The sequence below is a fragment of the Nelumbo lutea genome, chromosome 3 (assembly GCF_056320005.1).
Source record: "Nelumbo lutea isolate HS-2025 chromosome 3, American lotus-T2T, whole genome shotgun sequence".
NCBI classification, from domain to species: domain Eukaryota; kingdom Viridiplantae; phylum Streptophyta; class Magnoliopsida; order Proteales; family Nelumbonaceae; genus Nelumbo; species Nelumbo lutea.
The window spans coordinates 6,255,343-6,276,213 of record NC_142686.1 but is presented as its reverse complement, the minus strand read 5'-3'; the positions used below and the strand labels follow the sequence as shown (position 1 = coordinate 6,276,213).

At 40.3% G+C, this 20,871-nt stretch overlaps 1 protein-coding gene across 3 annotated transcripts; it reads right to left on the bottom strand.

Moving 5' to 3' along the window:
- Window positions 1-1,399: 1,399 nt before the first annotated feature.
- LOC148862594 (Leucine-rich repeat protein kinase family protein) lies at window positions 1,400-20,772 on the bottom strand. Of its 3 annotated transcripts, none has more exons than XM_088981360.1 (15): window positions 20,306-20,772; window positions 19,422-19,959; window positions 18,227-18,738; window positions 17,980-18,112; window positions 11,327-11,398; window positions 11,144-11,212; window positions 10,931-11,002; window positions 10,635-10,703; window positions 3,955-4,127; window positions 3,574-3,833; window positions 3,302-3,428; window positions 3,139-3,204; window positions 2,865-3,051; window positions 2,654-2,786; window positions 1,400-1,805 (listed from the first exon to the last, which is right to left on the bottom strand). In XM_088981360.1, exons 1-15 carry the CDS (start codon window positions 20,370-20,372, stop codon window positions 1,482-1,484), a joined length of 2,802 nt encoding a protein of 933 aa, XP_088837486.1. In that variant the 5' UTR covers window positions 20,373-20,772; the 3' UTR covers window positions 1,400-1,481. The 3 variants fall into 3 exon arrangements, with proteins under 3 accessions (XP_088837486.1, XP_088837488.1, XP_088837487.1); XM_088981362.1 differs by having other exon boundaries at window positions 19,422-19,861; window positions 20,306-20,476; XM_088981361.1 differs by having other exon boundaries at window positions 19,422-20,016; window positions 20,306-20,472.
- Window positions 20,773-20,871: the final 99 nt, after the last annotated feature.

The window sequence follows — 20,871 nt, the reverse complement described above, 5'->3', positions numbered from 1 at the left end:
AGCTCATCTTTGTAGGGGGGACCTCGCGAAGAGGACTGGTGAGGCTTTATCTGAATTGAAAGTAAAGTTGATAGAGCTGCTTAGTCTGTTAGCACTTCATGCATAGTCTTTGAGTAAAAAATGGAAACTATAAAGCGAGAGCTCTAGTTTCTAAAAAATGAGGACTTAGCTTTCTGGAAGAAGAGGGATTAGCCTTTCAGAGGATGAGAACTTGACTTTTTGTAGCGTTTCCCACAGACAACGCCAATTGATGAATCAAATTTTGTTGATGTATCGATTTTTTGGCTAAGTACCTCGTCATTTGGTCTGCTTCCAAGTGGCCAATGATTCAGGCCGAAGTGGAGAACTTTGGCTGCCTAGCTGCCTGTGAGGTGCTAGGCTGACTAGGTGCCGAGCTGCCTATGAGGTGCTGGGCTAACCAGGTGGCGAGCTGAATTGATGAGCTTCGTTGCTCTTTAGAGACTTGCAAGGAACCAAATGTTAGAGGACTCGGAGTCGCTAATCCGGTGAGGTCGCTCCGATGCTTAAGTCAGTACTCTCACAGTAGACTGCGAGCTAAAAATCACAAAGTCTGAGAGCTAGAACTTGCTTACTTGCTTGGTTGTCTCCCCCTTTGCTTCTGGGTTGGTGCCTTTATATAGGCATTGTTTGTCATGGGCTTCACGCACCATATCCGAGATTTCTGCGTGATCGTCTAAGTGGGTCGAGATTCCTAGAGGTAATCGCCATGCACGTTGACCACCCTTCAGGTCGTTCGGCACGTGGGCCAACTTCCAAGGATCATGGGAGTGTTTGGATATGCATGTTGAATTCGTCGGCGAGCACGTCTTGCAAGTCGCCAGGTCGGCGCATGTGCCAGGTCGCCAGGTCGGCGCATGTGCCAGGTCGCCAGGTCGCGCCTGTGCCTGGCTGCCAGGTCGCACCTAGCCAGGCTGCCAGGTTGGTGCCTGTGCCAAGCCACCAGGCCGCGCCTGTGCTAGGCTGCCAGGTCGCACCAGGGCCAGGCCGCTAGGCCGTGCCAGGTAGGACACCATCAACTTGTCTAAGGTAAGTTGTTGCCAAAGTGGTTTCGGGTGTCACCTATTTGTTCCGAAGTGCCATGTGTCACAATCCTCTCCACTGAGCCAAGCAAAACCCGTTAATTACTTATCTGCTTGTCCAACTTACCTGAGCCACCACATTCTGCAAATTGGGTTTAATCGATCATAGAATGTCTATACTTGGATGCCTCTACTAGTTCTCAAGACAAATGTATGTCTTCTGTTACTTCACCATAATTGCCTACTTTGTTTAGCAGAAGAATATTCTATTTTCATTTGAGGTTAAAAGTTAAAGTGGATCAATGTATATTAATAACCTTTACATTCTATATTGCACATTTATTGGAAGAAAACATCTGTTTTGAAGACTAAGATAAACATAGTATAATCAATCCCTTGAAGAATTCCTTTACAATTCTGTGTTGTTTGTGTGCTACACATTTATCTTGCAGATGGCAGAGCACAACCATTTGATATGTCAGAGCTATCTATATCTAGAGAACAAGATGGTAAGCTTTTACCTGAAAACCACATTGTCCCTGAACTTGAACATACCTTATAAGTTCTTTGGTTTTCTTTTTCAATCTTAATTGCATCTTGAATAGCCAAAACTACTTCTTGCATCCTTGGCCTGCAAGCTCCATGCGGTTCAACACTTAGAATTGCTACTTCAGCAATTCTCCACAGGGACTCAATTTTGATATTGCCAGCTAGCAAGGGATCCATGATGCTCATCACATCCCCTTTACGAATTAAAGACCTTGCCTGCAAATAACACATTTAGTAGATTGTCAATCTCCAATATATTCAAATATATTTCATGTCACAAGTTAAAATGTGGCTTTTCAGTATTAGGGGTTTGGTTAGTTTATTCAGTCAAGCCTTATATAAAAAATGTTATATGAATGAGGAATATAGACCTAGATGGTAAGTTTGAATAGTTGCACTTGCTATACATACATACAAGTCCATTCCATGAAACAGGGTGTGCTATTTTGGTAATAAAAAACACCGGAAGACTTCTAGAGCAAATACAAGAAGTTGAAGGAGTCATTTGGCCTACTATATCTGCTAGATGCCAACAAACCACTAAAGTATTTGAAGGCACCAACTCAAAGGGAAACGTGAAAAAAATGTGGGTCAAGGTTGACAGCAAGGATCTGAAAGGCAGAGCTTGGATAGAACTGCATGAGCCACAGTGGCCTTATTCTCAGTATCAATAAATAGCAAGGTCATCTTATTCGAAATTTTTATCTCTTGATATTTATTTTTAATCAGGAATGTGTTAAGCTAATAAATTTAAACAGGCTGTATGGTTTCATGTTGCTATTCCTTGGTGCCATGGTAGAACCTTGGACTGACAAGTGTGAAACATAGGTTTGAGTCTGATAGCTCCCACTTTGTGTAATAAAGGCCAAAGGTTAGGTCCCCTAGCAAGACCCTGGGAAGCCAGAAGTATCATTATGTAATGGCCTTATTTTAACCAGAAATGGTTCCATCATTTAAGAGGAGGTTGTAAAGAGGTATATCCAGAAGTTCAGAGAATCAACCAATGCAGCCTGAAATGATTTGATTGCTTTAAAAGCTATTAATAAAAGACTGAATAGGCATACCCAGTGAACAATGTTCCATTCAGTGCCATAATCTTCTATTGAGACAGGCTTTCTTCCAGATATCAGCTCCAAGAGAACGACTCCAAAACTATAAACATCACTCTTTTCAGTCAACTGCTGATTAGCATAGTACCTAGCAGAGCAATTATGATTAGGTGAGCATGCACTGAGGAAAAACTGTTTAAAGCAGTTCATGATATCTATTCCTTACTCAGGATCAAGGTAGCCCACTGTTCCACAAGCAACACTTGATACATGGGTAAGATTTTCATCGGCTTGTCTTGAAAGTCCAAAATCTGACACTTTTGCCCTCATATTGATGTCTAGGAGAATATTGCTTGTCTTCACATCTCGGTGAATGATACTTGGGTTGCACCCAGTATGTAAGTACTCAAGACCTACAAATATCTCACATCATGGTTACAGAGATTATTTCTAACACATAAAAATTAATTTATATTTGAAAAAACAGGATCTCATGTAACCTTTAGCTGCATCTTCTGCAATAGAAAGACGAGATAGCCAGTCCAAACACTTCTGATTACCAGAACCTGGTCAATAGATTATGTTATAGATTTGATAGAATTGTTTTTGCGTGTTTCCAAAAGCACACACAAAGATGCAACTATACAAGAATATGGGGCATACCATGAATGTGATCCTGTAGACTTCCATTGTGCATATACTCGTAAACCAGAATTCGTTGATGAGCCTCTTCACAGTATCCAATCAAGGGAACCAAGTTTCTATGATGAATTCGGGACAGGAGAGCAACCTGAAATGTTATTTCCATAACTGATGTAATGATATATTTTATCTGAATAGGAACTTATTACAGTCATGACTAATAACTGCCACGTGCTACATCAATCATCAATTATTTCAGTATTTCATGTAAAGATTCCTGATTACAAGTTTACCTCATTGACAAACTGGTGGTTCCCATGGCTAGATGCATCAGCCAAAATCTTAACTGCCACGTCTTTTCCATCTTTCATCTTGCCATAATAGACAGGTCCAAAACTTCCTTTCCCAATTTTCTTTGAAAAATTTTGAGTAGCTTCTTCTATATCTGAGAGTGTGATATAGTAAGCCATATCTAGAGCTTCATCCATCAGGGATCCACCATGAAAAAGAGAGTAGGAAGATGAACGCTTTGATATTACATGTGCAGAATTACCTAATGAGCAGAAGAAAGTAAAATGTTGAGATGCAATATTGATCACATATACCCTATGCATGGGCATGGAAAATGATGGCTTATTTTTGACGAAGTAAGGGGGAAAGTAATGAAAATATACATCTGTTATTACTCTTCTCCTGATATGACTTTCTTGGAGCATTACATAACAGTAATAAGCTTCCTAGGAGCAGAACTGCAAAAACTGAAACTGCTCCAATTGAAGCCCAAATTATCAATTTAGAATTCCTGTTGTGGTGCCCCCTTTGAACTAGCTGAGAATTGCCATCATACCTGCAAATGGGAAAATTATAGCAGTTAAGAAAAGTTTTATTGTAGATTGTCAGAACCATGACATTAATGCAATAATATAATATTGTTATATAAAAACTATTCCTTTATGTCAATGCTATTTCATTATTATTATTTTTTTGTCATTGTTTACTATTGTTACTATTGTTATGGTTTATAGAACTACTCTTACTACCTTCATTATTAGGTAGTTACCATCATTATACTTGTCCTTGCTACGACAGCGTGTTTTTTTATCATCTGTTGGGATATATCCTGGTTCTAATTGGATTCTGCTTTTTCCCATGGAATTTCTACTTTAGAATACATTCTTTTTAGAAATTTGTTTATGAAAAACACGATATATCATTTAGTTCGCTTTTCACTCTGTAGAGAAGATGGGCCGAATGGCCCATAGGTTGTTTATTCTTCTTGTTATTTTGGGCCCATCCTGTCAATGTTAAGTTATTTTTTAAGTTCTTTGTAAATTCTGCCCAACTAAGGGCCTCCTTGTAATTACTCAAAAATATCTAATAAAACAGTGTTAGAGGGCTGAGATAGAGACTGTTCGAATAACTCTTCTCAGAACCCTCATTGCCGAAACGCACAAGTCTCCTCTCCTCTCTTCAGTTTCAACATGGTATCAGAGCATATCTGAACTTGAACGTCCTAGGGCTGGAGGCTTAGTCACGTACTGCCTGATTCTTGGAGGTCATTGGACAAGCCCAAGACTAGAATCTCTTGGAGAAGGGGTTCGGTGACCAGGAAGAATCAGAGAAGAAGAAGAAAAAAAAAAGGGAAAGGGGAACAACTCGGTTCTGTTTTTGAAGCTCGACTGTGTTTGGACTACTGAAGCTCGAACTGTAAGTTGTGCTCAGTTTTTCTAGTTCTGTTTTGCATTACCTTCGACTGTGTTTGGACTGTTGAAGTGTTCGAAAATCCTAGCTGTTTTGTACTACATTCAACTGCATTAAATCTGGTTTAACCCAGAAATTTCTGGGCTGTTTTTCTCTTCTTCTTGGACTGTTAAAACCTGCCGAAACATCCTTGTAACAAAGCTGTGTATTGTTACTCTTGTTCGGCTGTTTTTAGGGGGCTGTATGAACGGTTTTTGGGGTCTTTTCTCTTCTTTGACAGTGGGGTTGTCTCTATTGCCCACACTGTGTTTGTGAAAAGGCCTATTCAGCAATACCGATTGGTACTTACTCTTCTTGGCTGAGTGTACAACCTTGAAAAGGTACTTCGGCTAAGTGCACAGTGCCTAGGAGTTTCTGATTTCTTCTTGAAGCCTAAACTCAGTGTATTGCCTCCTTGTGGTCGGCTGAACTCAGTGTGTTGTCTCCTTGTGGTCGGCTGAATTCAGTTATTGGTTGTTCTTATCCAACATACTTGTAGAAGTCATCTGAAATCATATTTGGAGTGTTTACATGATGTACTCCTCAGAGTTTGAAAACAAAAGTGGTGCTGAATATGGACTGGGTCAGGGGACTCCAAGTGATTCCTTATTGACTGTGACCACAATTAAGCTAGATGGAACTAATTATCTAGCATGGTCACAATCAGTAAAGATTCATGTTTGTAGTAGAGGAAAGTGGGGGTCCATTTCCGGGAGTAAGAAGGCTCCCCCAGAAGATGATCCATCCTACGAGAAGTGGATGCAAGAAAATTACACTGTCATTGGGTGGCTTGTGAACTCAATGCAGCCACAGATCAACCAACACTATCTATGGATGAATTCAGCAAAGGACATATGAGATAGTGTTGCTGAAACCTATTCCCAAAAACTAAATGTGGCTAGAGCCTATAAGTTGAGAAGTGATGTGAAGAATCTGAGACAGGGGGAGAAACCATTATCTGTATACTTCTCAACTTTGAAGTCTTTGTGGCAAGAAATAGACTTGATAGAAGCTGTAACCTGGGACACCACCAATGATGCAGAGACCTACAGGAAACTGGTTGAAAGAAACAGGGTGTTTGAGTTCTTAACCGGACTAAACCCAGAATATGATATCACAAAACAGAATATTCTTTCCAAGGAGTGTGTATCTTTGTCACAAACTTATGCATTGGTGAGTAGTGAAGAGAGCAGAAGGGCTGTACAGGTTCAAGGGGCTGATATTAATGATCACTTTGCCAATATGGGGATTAAACCTAAAGGGAATGTTGGAACTTCTAGTGGCACAGGAAAGAAAGAAGTTGTATGTGAGTACTGCAAGAGGCCGAAGCACACCAAAGACAAGTGCTGGAAGTTACATCCTAATCTTGTTCCCATCAGGTTTCAGAAAAAATATGATAGTAAAAGATCAGGAAGTGCAAATGTAGCTGTCGGGCCAGATAGTGAAGAGATGTCTGCTTCTGCACAGTTGGCAGCCATGAGAGCAGAATATGAAAAGTTTGGGAAGATGATCAGTCAGCTGAGTGATGTGACCTCTGCTACCGACCCTTCAGGAAAATCTACTACTTCAGCATTTGCTCATTCAGGTATAAGGGCTTCTGCTAATCATGCTACTTCTTCAGGTAATCTCAAGATCCCTTGGATTATTGACTCAGGTGCTTCTAACCATATGACCAATCTGTCTACCTTGTTTGTTTCATATGACTTACTTCCTGGACGTGATAAAATCACTTTAGTTGATGGTTCACTTGCCCCTATCTCTAGTAAGGGAACCATCAAGGCTACAGATTCCTTGTACCTCCCTTCTGCCCTTCATGTACCTAAACTAAATACAAATTTATTGTCTGTGAGCAGTTTAACCAAGTCACTAAATTGTTGTGTAACATTTTTTCCTTCCTACTGTGTTTTTCAGGATTTGGAGTCTCAGAAGGTGATTGGGAGTGGCCATGAGGCGAACGGAATATACCTGCTTGATACTCCGGGACAATGCACTAATCATCTTGGGAATGTTGCTCTTGGATCTGTCTCTTCAGAGTCTGTTAGTCAGATTATGTTGTGTCATTGTCGTTTTGGTCATCTGTCTTTTTTTGGCTTTGAGTCATCTATTCCCTAAACTGTTTAAGGGAATTAGTCTGTCCAGTCTTCATTGTGAGTCTTGTGAATTGTCAAAACATTGTAGAAGCAAGTATCCTTTGAGAAATAAAAGATCTTTTGTTCCTTTTAATATTGTGCATTCTGATGTGTGGGGGCCTTACCACTTACCCTCCATGGGTGGCTACAAATATTTTATCATGTTTATTAATGAATTTTCACGATTCACTTGGATATTCCTGATGAAATCCCGTGATGAAGTCCCAAGACTTGTAAAACAATTCCATGAATTTGTTCTAACCCAATTTGATACCAGGATTAAAATCTTCAGATCAGACAATGCAAAAGAATACTTTGAGAAAAACCTATCCTGCTATCTTTCTGACATGGGGGTTATTCATCAAAGCTCATGTGCTAGGACCCCAAAACACAATGGGGTTGCTGAGAGGAAAAACAGGCATATTTTTGAGGTTGCAAGAAGTATCTTATTTGCCTCACATGTTCCTACCAGGTTTTGGGGTGATGCTGTACTTATTGCTACCTATCTCATAAACCGCATGCCATCCGGGGTTTTGGGTTTTAAGTCTCCCTTCACTCTTCTTCATCCGGACAAAGATCTTTTTCCTATTCCTATTCATGTCTTTGGCTGCACCTGTTATGTACATGTTCCAAGTGTCCAAAGGCATAACTTGGTTATTCCCCCAAACAGAAGGGTTATTGCTGTTTTGATCCAAAGTCTGGCAATCGGTTTGTCTCAATGGATGTCACCTTTGATGAGTCTTCCACTTTTTATGGTTCCTCTCCAGAAGGACATTGCCCACAGGGGGAGAATTTAACACAGGTGTTTGCTCTTCCTCTTCCTGTCCCTGTTGAGTCCCTTGATGTGTCTGCCTCTCCCTCAAATGAATCAATGGTGGATCAGTCGTTCCATTCTCCTTGTCCTGGTACCCTACCTCCTCGTCCTGTCCTCAATCTCAAGGTGTATCAAAGGCAAAGATCCAGAAATGTGCAGGTTGTTTCTCCAACAACACACGAGCCTCCTACACTTCCAGTCATAGAAGAGACAACAGGTACTGGTTCAACACCTTTAGATTCATCATTCCCTGACCTTGATATTCCCATTGTTGTTAGAAAAGGAAAACGGAAGTGCACTGCACACTGCATTTCCAAGCACCTTTCTTACAATTTGCTTTCACCTTCATATTTTTCCTATCTCTCTTCTGTTGCTTCTCATCCTATTCCCAGGTCTATGTTAGAAGCTCTTAAGATTCCAAAATGGAGGGATGCTATGAAATCTGGAATAGATGCCCTACACAAGAATGACACATGGGAAGTGATGGATTTGCCTGAAGGGAAGGATCCTGTTGGTTGCAAGTGGGTCTTTACTATCAAATACAGAGCTGATGGTACCATTGAAAGGTACAAGGCCAGGCTGGTTGCAAAAGGCTATACACAGACATATGGGATTGATTATTTAGAGACTTTTGCACCTGTTGCCAAGATGACATCTGTGAGGGTTTTTCTATCTTTAGCTGCTCACTTTGACTGGCCCCTTTATCAATTGGATGTGAAGAATTCATTTCTGAATGGTGAATTATATGAGGAGGTTTACATGTCTCTTCCTCCAGGGATGTATGGAACTGATATAAAAGGGAAGGTATGCAGGCTGAAGAAATCTCTTTATGGACTAAAACAGTCCCCTAGGGCATGGTTTGAGAGATTTAGAACAGCACTTGTTAACTTTGGTCATGTGCAGACACAGTCCGATCATACTCTTTTTGTGAAGAGGAGTGGACCTCTGGCAGTATACCTCATTGTGTATGTAGATGATATTGTAATGACGGGTAATGATGCCTCAGGAATTCAAGATCTAAAATATTTTCTCCATACAAAGTTTGAGATTATAGATTTGGGGGAATTGAGATACTTTCTTGGCATAGAAGTGGCTCGATCGAAGGATGGGATTCTTATCTCTCAAAGAAAGTATGTTCTTGACTTGCTCTCTGAAACTGGAAAGATGGGTGCTAGACCAGTTGCTACTCCTATTGATATAAGTCATAAACTCTCAGCCTCAAAAGGGACATTGTTAGAAGACAAAGGAATCTTTTAGAGACTTCTTGGAAAACTTTTGTATCTATGCATGACTCGGCCAGATATTGCATATGCAGTCAGTTGCATTAGCCAATTCATGCATGCTCCTCGAGACACTCATTTGGCAGCTGCAGAGAGAATCCTAAGTTATTTGAAGGGCTCCCCAGGAAAGGGTATTCTGTTTGCCAAGCATGGTCATATGAAACTTGAAGCCTACACCGATGCTAACTGGGCCGGGAACATTGATGACAGAAGATCTACATCTGGGTATTGCAGCTTGGTAGCTGGTAATGTCGTTTCTTGGAGAAGCAAGAAATAATCGGTTGTTGCTCGGTCTTTTGCTGAAGCAGAATACAGGGCCATGGCACATGGGGTTTCTGAATTATTATGGCTAAAATCTTTGATGGAAGAACTTGGAGTTGAATATGACAAGCCAATGATGTTATACTGTGATAATCAGGTTGCCATCAACATTGCTCACAGCCCAGTGCAACATGATAGGACCAAGCATATTGAAGTTGATCGACACTTCATTAGGGAAAGGGTCTCTTCGGGTGAAGTGTGTCTTCCTTTCATCACATCTGAAGGACAGTTGGCAGATTTTCTTACCAAAGGCATTCCCAAGGCAAAACTTCAGCATGATACCAACAAGCTTGGCATGATTGACATCTATGCTCAGCTTGAGGGGGAGTGTAGAGAAGATGGGCCGAATGGCCCATAGGTTGTTTATTCTTCTTGTTATTTAGGGCCCATCCTGTCAATGTTAAGTTATTTTTTTAAGTTCTTTGTAAATTCTGCCCAACTAAGGGCCTCCTTGAAATTACTTAAAAATATCTAATAAAACAGTGTTAGAGGGATGAGATAGAGACTGTTCGAAAAACTCTTCTCAGAACCCTCATTGCCGAAACACACAAGTCTCCTCTCCTCTCTTCAGTTTCAACACACTCCTTTTTGAAACTATTTGTTTTAGTCAATCTTTGAAACTTTTCACTCCTCTTACCCCAGTTGACACTGAATCCATCTAATTAACAAATTCAATATTCTATATAACTGAGATGTAATGATTTTGTGGATTAAACCCCAGTAAGTGTCCAAATAGTCAATCATATGTCGTTTCTGAATTTTTGGAAGGACAACTCCAAGATTTAGCCCATTGTGAAGCAACTACCTGTTTTATAAAAGTGATGTTTAAGAGGAACAATAATGAAGAACATTGGCACATATGTATATACATATGCAAATTATGTATTCCATTTAGCACCATTAGTTGATTCTTATTACAACACAAGGAGGGTTTGATTTATTCCAGTTGGAAAAGTGAAGGGAAATGGCCTATTTCAAGAAAATGTATTCTCTATGTCTTTAACGTTTAGCATTAGCATTACATATTGTTCAAAAAAAATGTTTAGCATTATATATACTTGGTGACTTACTTAAATACTATTGTTCCAGTAAGAAATGTTGGAGGTATTTCTCCACTTAAAGAATTGTTCTGGACATACCTGCCACATGAGGATTTCAAAGTTAGTATGGATCTATGAGTGGTACAAGTATAATACTTTGTATATGGCAACCATAACTTGAGAAAAAGAATTCTAGTGAGAGGAAACAGAACTATTGTATTGAGTGTCAACTTTAAAATCAGAGGGCAAAACAGAACTACTTCCTTAGGTGTCAAATGTAGAATTTAAAGTTTGAAACTCATGGCAAAAGTTAGCATACTACATACAATTCTTTTAAGCTTGGCAAATCAGCCAGGTAAGAAGGCAGTGTACCAGTCAGCCCATTGCTCTCCAGATGCCTGCATATTCCCATAGAAAACCAAGCATAACTAAACTATGGTCTTCTCTTTGAGTTTATGTACATGAAATTTTAAATCATGAACTGAAAAGAAACAAAAAAGAAAAAGAACATTTTTTTTTTTTGGGGGGGGGGGACTTACACAATAGTCAAGTTGATAAGGTTACTTAAGTCAGGGATTGGTCCAGTGAAGGAGTTACCGTCCAGCCACCTAATAGGCCAAAAGTGATGCACTGGATATGAAACTATCAATTGGGACATGACAAATAAAAAGAAAAACAAAAAAGAAAAAGAAATGAATCACTTAAAGTACATCAACACTTACAATTCTGTCAAACTGTCCAAGTTCTTAAGCTCATTTGGGATTTTTCCCTTCAAATTCTTTTCAGAGAGAGCACTGTTGAGCATGCCAGAAGAATTATCCAGTTATTATAGCAGGTTCATTATGTAATAGCTATTTTTTCATATTGGTAAATTTCATATACTCACTAAAAGTCAGGACTTTTTCTAACATTCTATTTTAAAATGTAGTGCAATACAGACTGGACTTTTCAAGTATTGTCAACTGAACTACCCTTTAAATGTTTTTATAAAAGACAATAAAAAGCAATTACATGTTCAAGTGCATCCAGGAGTGGGTTTTGTCAGTAGTTGTCTAAAGAAGCCTGGTTTTAACTGGTGCTTTGATGGCAAGCCTTCCTGTTGTAGATTCTTATCATGGCACAAAGAACCAGTGATACATGGGGCACACATATGCAGGAGGGAATGGACAGGAACTACCATTTGATGGATCATACATGGGAGATCTTTTCTAGCCTTATAAATGAGCCAAAGGATGACCATCCTAACAATCAGCTATGATTGGTGTAGATGTTCAAGACTGCTATCAGTCTTGAGCACTAATAAATTTCAGGTTCGAAAAAGGAGAGAAAGTATAGAGGGAAGAGGAGAAAGAGTAGTGAGAGAGCAGTAGAACACAAAATTTGAAAGGAAGGATAAAATCTCAAAATGTTCTGCCACCGCCACTTCTATTTAATATTTAAAGGTTATGCTAGTTACATGAAAGGACACATCTGCCCTTGGTATTTACATAACACATAAAACAATATAAAACTGAAATATAAATAACAACTAGAATAACAGATTGACCATCAGCTAACCCTAGGATGACTAAGTACATTCTACCCTACGGACAGAGTGGGACCACAGCTGTGGGGCCCACATCAGTGTTCTCTACACTCCCCATCAAGTTGGGAGTGAATGTTTATCATTCCCAACTTGGATAGATCCGCCACTAGCTTCTTTCTTGATACGGCTTTAGTGAGGATATCTGCTAGCTGCATATTGGATGTGATGTAAAGGAGGCATACTTCTTGAGATGAGACCCTCTCTCGTACAAAATGTCAGTCAACTTCAATGTGTTTGGTTCTGTCATGCTGCACTGGATTATGTGCTATATTAATAGCTGCTTGATTATCACAATACAGCATCAGGGGCTTCTCATACTCAATATCCAACTGTATTTCAGCCATAGGATTTCAGCCACTCCGTTAGCCATGGACCTGTATTCTGCTTCAGCACTAGATCGGGAGACAACACTTTGTTTCTTACTTCTCCAAGAGACAAGGTTACCTCCCACAAGGGCACAATATCCTGAGATAGACCTTCTGTCATCAATACTCCCAGCCCAATTGGCATCCGTATAGACCTCCACCTTCATGTGGTTATTGTTCTTGAACAGCATACCCCTACCCGGGCATCTTTTCAAGTACGATAAAATTCTTTCTGCGGCAAGAAGATGTGTGGTTCTAGGAGAATGCATGTACTGGCTGACAACACTAACAACATAAGTAATATCTGGCCGAGTGAGGCAAAGATATAGGAGCTTTCCTACCAATCGCTGGAACATAACCTTGTCTTCAAGAGGCTCCCCACTCTCTGCACTAATCTTGTGGTTCTGTTCAATGGGTGTACCCGTAGGCTTGACACCTAACTTTCCAGTTTCTGCCAACAGGTCTAGGACATATTTCCTCTGAGAGATAGAGATCCCCTGTTTGGATCTAGCAACCTCAATACCCAAAAAATACCGGAGTACACCAAGGTCTTTCACCTCAAATTCTTGATGAAGGAGCTGTTTAAGGGACTCAACCTCATGGCTATCATTCCCTGTCACCACAATATCATCAACATATACTGCCAGTAGTGTCAAGGAGACTCTACCCTCTTGATGAATAGAGTATGATCTGACTGGGCCTATACGTAACCAAACTTCACAAGGGTTAGTCTGAATCTATCGAACCAAGCCCTAGGTGACTGCTTCAAACCATACAAAGCCTTGTTGAGCTGACAGACCTTCTTACCTGTTTCTGCATCATAGAATCCAGGAAGCAAATGCATGTAAACCTCTTCCTACAGGTCTCCATTCAGAAAAGCATTTTTCACGTCCATTTGGTATAAAGGCCAAGTGTGACTTGCTGCAAGGGATAATAGGACTCGAATGGTGGTCATCTTGGCTACCGGGGCAAAGGTCTCCAAGTAATCTATGTCATAAGTCTGGGTGAACCCTTTTGCAACTAACCGAGTTTTATACCTCTCAATGGATCCATCTGCATTATGCTTCACAGTAAATACCCATCTGCATCCAACTGGTTTCTTTCCTTTGGGCAGATCAACTACCTCCCAGGTGTTATTTTTCAACAAGGCATCCATCTCAACCTGCATTGCATTTTTCCATTCCGGGACGGATAGGGATTCTTGCACTATTCTTGGAATAGGGACATTGGAAACGAAACTAAGGTAGGACTTGCAGGTAGGAGATAGGCGACCATAGGATAAAAACTGGGAAATACAGTGGGCTGTAGATGTGGTACAATGTCGTTTGCCTTTACGGACGGCAATCGGAAGGTCAAGGTCATCTGTAGGAGGTGAAATGACAATAATAGAGGAAGTCTCTGTGGGCCCTGGAATTGCAACACCTGGACTTGGAGCTACAAATGAGATTGGAGCTAGCCTGGACTGCTGATGATCGGGATCAACCTGCCTGCACCGCCTGTGATAGACCCTCAACTCCTGATCCCTCTAACCACCCTCACCATTGCAACTCTCATCACCCAACGGAATAGGTAAAGGAACTGCCCCACTCTCACTGCTCTCCCCTTGAGGAGTAACCCGAGGATAATAGGGTGTCTCTTCAAAGAAAGTGACATCCATGGAGACAAACTTCCTCCCTGAGACAGGATCATAGCAGCAATAACCCTTTTGAGTTTGTGCATAACCAAGGAAGATGCATTTGGAGGCCTTGGGTTCGAACTTGGAGTGGTGGGGTCCGAGAAGCAGAACAAAGTAGGTACAACCGAATGTTTTAAGGGGAATAGAAAACAACTCCTCACTTGGGTATAGGAGGGAAAAAGGAGATCTCATATCAAGGACCTGAGAAGGAACCCGATTAATAAGATATACCGCTGTGAGGATAGCATCGCCCTAGAAGCGAATAGGGACATTGGAGGTAAACATGAGACTTCTAGCCACCTCCAAGATGTGCCTATTCTTCCTTTCTGCAACTCCATTCTACTGAGGTGTATGAGGGCAAGAGCTCTGGTGTATAACCCCATGATTAAGAAGGTCAGATGTCAGTGGTTTAGCAAAGTATTCCTTTGCATTATCAGATCTAAGAACTTTGATCTTGGCATCAAATTGGGTTAGGGTCATTTGGTGAAAGTTTTGGGTCAGGGCAGGGACCTCATCTCGTGAACGCATGAGATAAACCCAAGAAAAACGGGTATGGTCGTCAACAAATAACAAGAAATATTTGTACCCACCCATGGAAGGGATGTGATAGGTCCCCCAAACATCAGTATGCACAATATCAAAAAAATTATTACTCCTTTTATTTCTCAATAAATAAGACTTTCTACAATGCTTAGCAAATTCACAACTTTCTCACTGCAACTGAGACAACTCAATAGACTCAAATAAAGCTGGAAACAGACTCTTTAGAGACCGAAAGGACAAATGACCCAATCGGTTATGCTTTGACTCACACTCTGAGAAATAAAAGACATCTTTTCTACTGACTCTTCCTGACGGGACCTCTCCCCGAGCAGATAGATCCCATTCGTCTCACGGCCAGTCCCAATCTCCGTCTTCGTCTCCAAGTCCTGAAAAACACATCGGTCAGGGAAGAAGGTTACTGAGCATTTCATATGCTTGGTAATACTACTGACTGAAAGAAGATTAGTATCAAGCTTAGGAACATGCAAAACAGATGACAGGGAGATAGTATCTGATAACTTGATGTCACCCTTCCCAGAAATAGGAACCAGGGAGCCATCAGCAATAGATACTTTATCCCTACCAGAAGACAAATGGTAAGTGGTAAACAGTGAAGGCAAGCTATTCATGTGGTCGGATGCACCTGAATCTATTACCCAACAAGGTTCAGTAGTACCTAGAGCTAAGGCATGGTAGACTGAAGCTCGAGTACCTGAATGTGCGAAGGCAGATGTGGCAGGAGCTGATGGTGACTATGGTGGCTGAGCTAAATTTCCAACTTCCTTTTCTAACTGTATTAGGGCAGCCCGAACTGCAGCTAAGGTCTCTAAAGGTGTTCCTCTTGTGCTAGATGAGGATGCTGAATCAATGTTCACGGCCACATGAGCAGTGCCCTTCTTGCTTCTCAACTTCGCCGGAACCAAGTGAGGATGCAGTTTCCAACATGTTTCTTTTGTATGTTTGGGTTTCTTACAATGTTCACATACCACATCCTTCTTGTCTTCCTTCCTCCTGTCCTTCTCTGAATCACCCTCTGATTTGGGTGTGGCAGCTACAAAGGCTGGTGTAAGGGGCTGAGGTTGCATCATAACTTTCCTTCTGGTCTCTTTACTATGTACGAATGAGTATTCTTGAGAGAGAGTTACACTGTCTCTAGTCAAAATCTGTTGCTGCACAATATCATACTCTGAATTGAGGCCCGCCAGAAACTCAAACACCCGGTTTGTCTCGACCTGCTTTCTATATTTCTGTGCATCTTTGGGACTCTCCCACTCAAGAGTTTCTAAGTGATTAATCTCATGCCACAGGGACTGCAAGGTAGAGAAGTATACTGAAATCGGTTTCTCTCATTGTTTAAGGTTTTTCACTTGATATTTCAATTCATATGCTCTGGCAACATTAAGGGGTTGGGAATAGGTTTCTTTAATAACATCCCTTGGTATACGTAGTTTTCTTGAATTACGTATACCAAGTAGTTTTCTTTAATTTCTTTAATTTCGGATAATATGAGGCCGCATGGAATTACACAGCCATGTCATAACCAAGTAGTTTTCTTGGTTCCACTTGGTATACGTAGGGTCTCCCTTGGGGGGTTCTTTCACATCTCCCAAGAGGTTCCCTAATTTACCTCTTTCCCCAATAGCCATCACGGCTGATTGGGCCCATTCCAAATAGTTTGATCCATCAAACTTTACGGTTGTAATCTGACCACCCGTCTCAGAAACACTACCATAACTGATGTTCCCAAAGCTGCCTTCTACCTGATTTTTAAACTCCATCACAGTCAAGTCTCAAAAACAGCACTTGGACTACCAATCACAATCAAAACAGTGTAGGACTGATCTGTACTCACAGTGTATGTGCACAAAACTGGTATAATTCTGATTTGAAACCAACTAGCAAACACAACAACAACTGTCCGTACAGTTCTCACCCCTTAAGAGAGTTCGAAAACCCCAAAAGGATATGAAAAACAGCTTAGAAGTAGGTCTGATATGCTTGGCAGAATTAGGGTTTTAATCAGTCCTTAAAGTGAACATTTCAGTTGTACAATCCAATCGGTACTGTATAGATAGACTTGCAGTAGGGTTAATATGAAACCCTAAAATCTGATCAATGCTAACAAAAAACTTGAGGACAACTCCAAGTAGATCGCAAGGTTTAGTCTAACACTAGGGCTTGCTGCACGATCACTTTCAAACCCTAGAGTAGAGAGAAACAAAGCTAAGGCAGTTCGGCCCAACAGTAGGGTTTGCTATAAAACCCTAGAGAATAGAAGGAAGAAAACCCTAGAATGGTTCGGCCGCCCTCTCCAGATAGGTCCAACCTATCTTCTCTGATAGAACTTCTCTTAGAAAGTAAATAACTTACAAGAAAAAACTGTTCGCTGCCTTCCAAGGTTACCCTGACCCTAGTCTTCTCTGATTCTTCCTGACCACCAACACTCTACAACCGTGACAAGCCTTCAACAGCTGCTAAACCTTCTGGCGATCTCCAAGAATCAGTTTGCGAACTCCACCTTTTCAGCTTCCAGTTCTAGGAGATTCTCATGTGGTCAGCTGGTACTAGACTCACATGAGAAACCCTAACCTTGCTCTGATACCATGTAGGTCTTCAAGACTGCTATCAGTCTTGAGCACTAATAAATTTCAGGTTCGAAAAAAGAGAGAAAGTATAGAGGGAAGAGGAGAAAGAGTAGTGAGAGAGCAGTAGAACACAAAATTTGAAAGGAAGGACAGAATCTCAAAATGTTCTGTCGCCGCCACTTCTATTTAATATTTATAGGTTATGCTAGTTACATGAAAGGACACATCTGCCCTTGGTATTTACATAGCACATAAAACAATATAAAACTGAAATATAAATAACAACTAGAATAACAGATTGACCATCAGCTAACCCTAGGATGACTAGGTACATTCTACCCTACGGACAGAGTGGGACCACAGCTGTGGGGCCCACATCAGTGTTCTCTATAATTGGATTATAGGATCATATAACTGAATACATTTTTTTCTTTTTCATTTCAGAGGCGACAGCTATTAACGGTTGGCTCTGATCTCTTTCTCTGCATAAACATATATGCTTCTGGAAGCATGTTATATCAATCTACCATTTGTGCATCTTTTAGCTTTATATGCCATTTATTTAATATGGCAATGCATCAACTGGAATTTGTATTCCAGAGACAAGGTATGAAAGACTTACAGCTTAGTAATTCTTGGCGGTGTGCTGGAGCTGCATATAACCCATTCCCATGGAGCTGGATTACAAGGATCACCTTCCACATGAGCCCAATCACTTCCAGGGGACAAGGATCGTAGGATATCCAAAGTTATTGCTTCCAATTGAGAACACTATAAATCATTAGATCATATATAACTGACAGGAAATGATGAAGAGATAATCTGAGTAACTGCAACAAGGCAGAAATGAAATCATTAAATAGACTTACCATCTTTGCTTTCTGTCTTTGGGACAATCTGCATATATTTACTGATTTCAATTGCATTTAGGAGTGGTCCACGAGTAGAATCTAAAGTTTTGACAAGTGAAAATGACAGTACAAAATCCAGGGATATGTTCATATAGCTGGGTTCATAAAGAGTGTAGCTCCCATTGGCATTCTCAATAATGTTTACTATGATATTGTTATAACCAGGCACTCGAGGTTGCTGCATAGTAAATTTCCGAGTGTCATTCTTACCCAAATCTTCAATTTCAGCAAAATATGCATAAGCTCGAGCATTAGCAGGAAAACCTTCAAGATTTAACCTGTAGCTGAGTTGCCCTCTGGTGCCAACTACGGCAGTCTGCATTACTTTAACAGGTGGGAATTCATGTGTTCTTATGTCTATGTTCTTGGAGGTATTGATTCTTTCTGTGCCAGGAGCAACCCCCACAAGATAGTTCTGTCTTCTATCTAGGTCTGAATCCCATATTCTGTCATAGGGATCATCTGGGTACCTGTTAGTAAAGGAAAATAAAAAAGAAAATATTAGTACCTCTTCACTGATCTTTCAACATGACATTTGTCTTAAAATGGAATCTAGATATTGGTGAGCATGTTAATTTATAAGTCTGCTCTTGCTGTGGTTCAGCAATTGTGGCCTAGTTCTTTTTTCCTTATGATCTTTGAACTAGCTCATCAATTTAGTTTTCTATTTTCTTTCTTGTTTCTTTATTTTTCTTTGAGCCTTATCTGTCTGGGTTGATTATTTTATAAGTGAGAGAGATAGTAGCACCGTTTCCCAAGTGTTGTACTTAGTATAACAGAGGAAAATACTTCAGAAAGGAAGAAAAATGCAAATGACCAAGTAAAGGCAAGGTTAAATCACCAAGGAAAATGCCCCTAAGCTTACAAATAGAACCCCAAACAGCCATTTCCCTGTATAAGACTCCTACCAATTGCATGCTTTTTTGAATTTCTTTCACTGATGATGTCTGAGAAGCACAAGGACTTGGAATATCCAGAGAATCCCATGTCCCAGTTATGGCCTTACTCTTGGGATATAATGATTGTAATATGATTGGATGTTCTCTATTATCTCATTCTATGATGCTTTGATTTCACATCAAATGATGATGATAAAATATGATTCACTGCTGATGGATTTATAGACTTAGATAAGAATCTTCAGAGTACATACCTAATGGCATCCTTGCTTAGAGCACCAAAATTAACTCGGGCTGCAACCTTGAGGAAGAAATCATCCTCGTAATCTGTAGCATACATTGACAGATTTAAAGGGCGTAACTCAAGAGTCGATATGAAAGGAGAACTTGTTGTTGCACAACAGAGACAGAGATGGATAGAGGAGGAGGTTGCCCTGATGATTATTTCTTCAACATATACTCTTGAAGAATCCAAAACTGTTATGGTTGACCACATGGTAGAATCCAAGTAGAGCTGAAATTTGGGGTATGAGTCTTCACTGTTAGAATCGCCATACTGAAATGTTGCTCGGACAAGATACCGTCTTCTTGCAGTGGTCTGTAGAGTATAGCAGTACTTCTTCCTGTCTGCTGGGAAGTCTCTGCGTCTCTGATACTGTAGCATGTTATCCTTTGGAGTGTCAACTTTTACCACCTTACCATGTGTAGTGAATCCAGTATCAGAAATCCATGCTAGTCCAGTACTTGGATCTGTGTAATTACTAATCCCTCCACAGTCTATACTGACAAACTCTGCTCATTAACTTAACAAGGTTATGACTAGTTTGAAATTCTCTATATTTAATTAGTCTGCTCACAAAGTAGAAATCCTTTTATCAGTTTGAAAGAACTTATGTTTTGTTTATGCCAATCAGACTAAATCTTAGCTTACTAGCAAATATACTTTGGTGTGGTTTAGTTTACAAGGAATTCTCAAATCACTGAATCAGTTTTGCATTTGCAGCATGATGATACTCAGAAATAAAGATGCTAATAATTGCAAAGCATGGTTCCTGGTGTTGATTAGAGATGTTTTTACAAATAAAATTGTGTACAAATATCATAGATATATTATTGCAGATTCGATAGAAATACGCACCTTTAAGTTGGCAGGAAACAAGAGTTAATTGAAGAAATATAACAAGAAAGTAGGAGAATAGATCCATTGAAGACTAGAAAGGCTAGCCACACCCTTTGATGCTTCGTTCTGTCTGTCATCCCATTTTAGATGAAAATCTAGAACTTCTTGTTAAAGTTCAAGAGCTCATCCGTCTTCTCTCCACCCAACTTTTACTTTTATAGATGGATGAGGTGTGTGGGTGTGTGTATGTAATTTTCATTCACGTATAACTTTTCATCTTGGAATCTGCTTTTTTGTCATTATAATTGTTTAAGGATCAATTTCAAATCTCCTTTTTTCTGGATTTTAAAAAGATAATGTCCATTCTCCAGTTGAACTCTTTCACCTGTTTTTATTCCCACAAGCAGCAGCATGCAACCTTTTTCATAGTGTGAAGCAAAGTTTGGGAAGACACCATTCAACGGAGAGGAAAGCAGAAGTTGCCAATTCTGTTCATTCTAACCATCTGATAAATAGACCACGTACAGGAGTCTTGATATTGAGATTAGGATGGGGAGATCTCGCACGTAGAAAATACGAACTAT

Excerpts from the sequence above, each read along its gene's own strand:
- LOC148862594 (XM_088981360.1), bottom strand. The coding sequence starts at position 20,372 with ATGGATCTATTCTCCTACTTTCTTGTTATATTTCTTCAATTAACTCTT. Across the intron at positions 11,399-17,979 it reads CCGCCAAGAATTACTAAGCT|TGCTCTCTCTGAAAAGAATT; the intron begins GTAAGTCTTTCA and ends CATGCTCAACAG. Across the intron at positions 10,704-10,930 it reads TTGCCAAGCTTAAAAGAATT|GTATGTCCAGAACAATTCTT; the intron begins GTATGTAGTATG and ends CTCATGTGGCAG.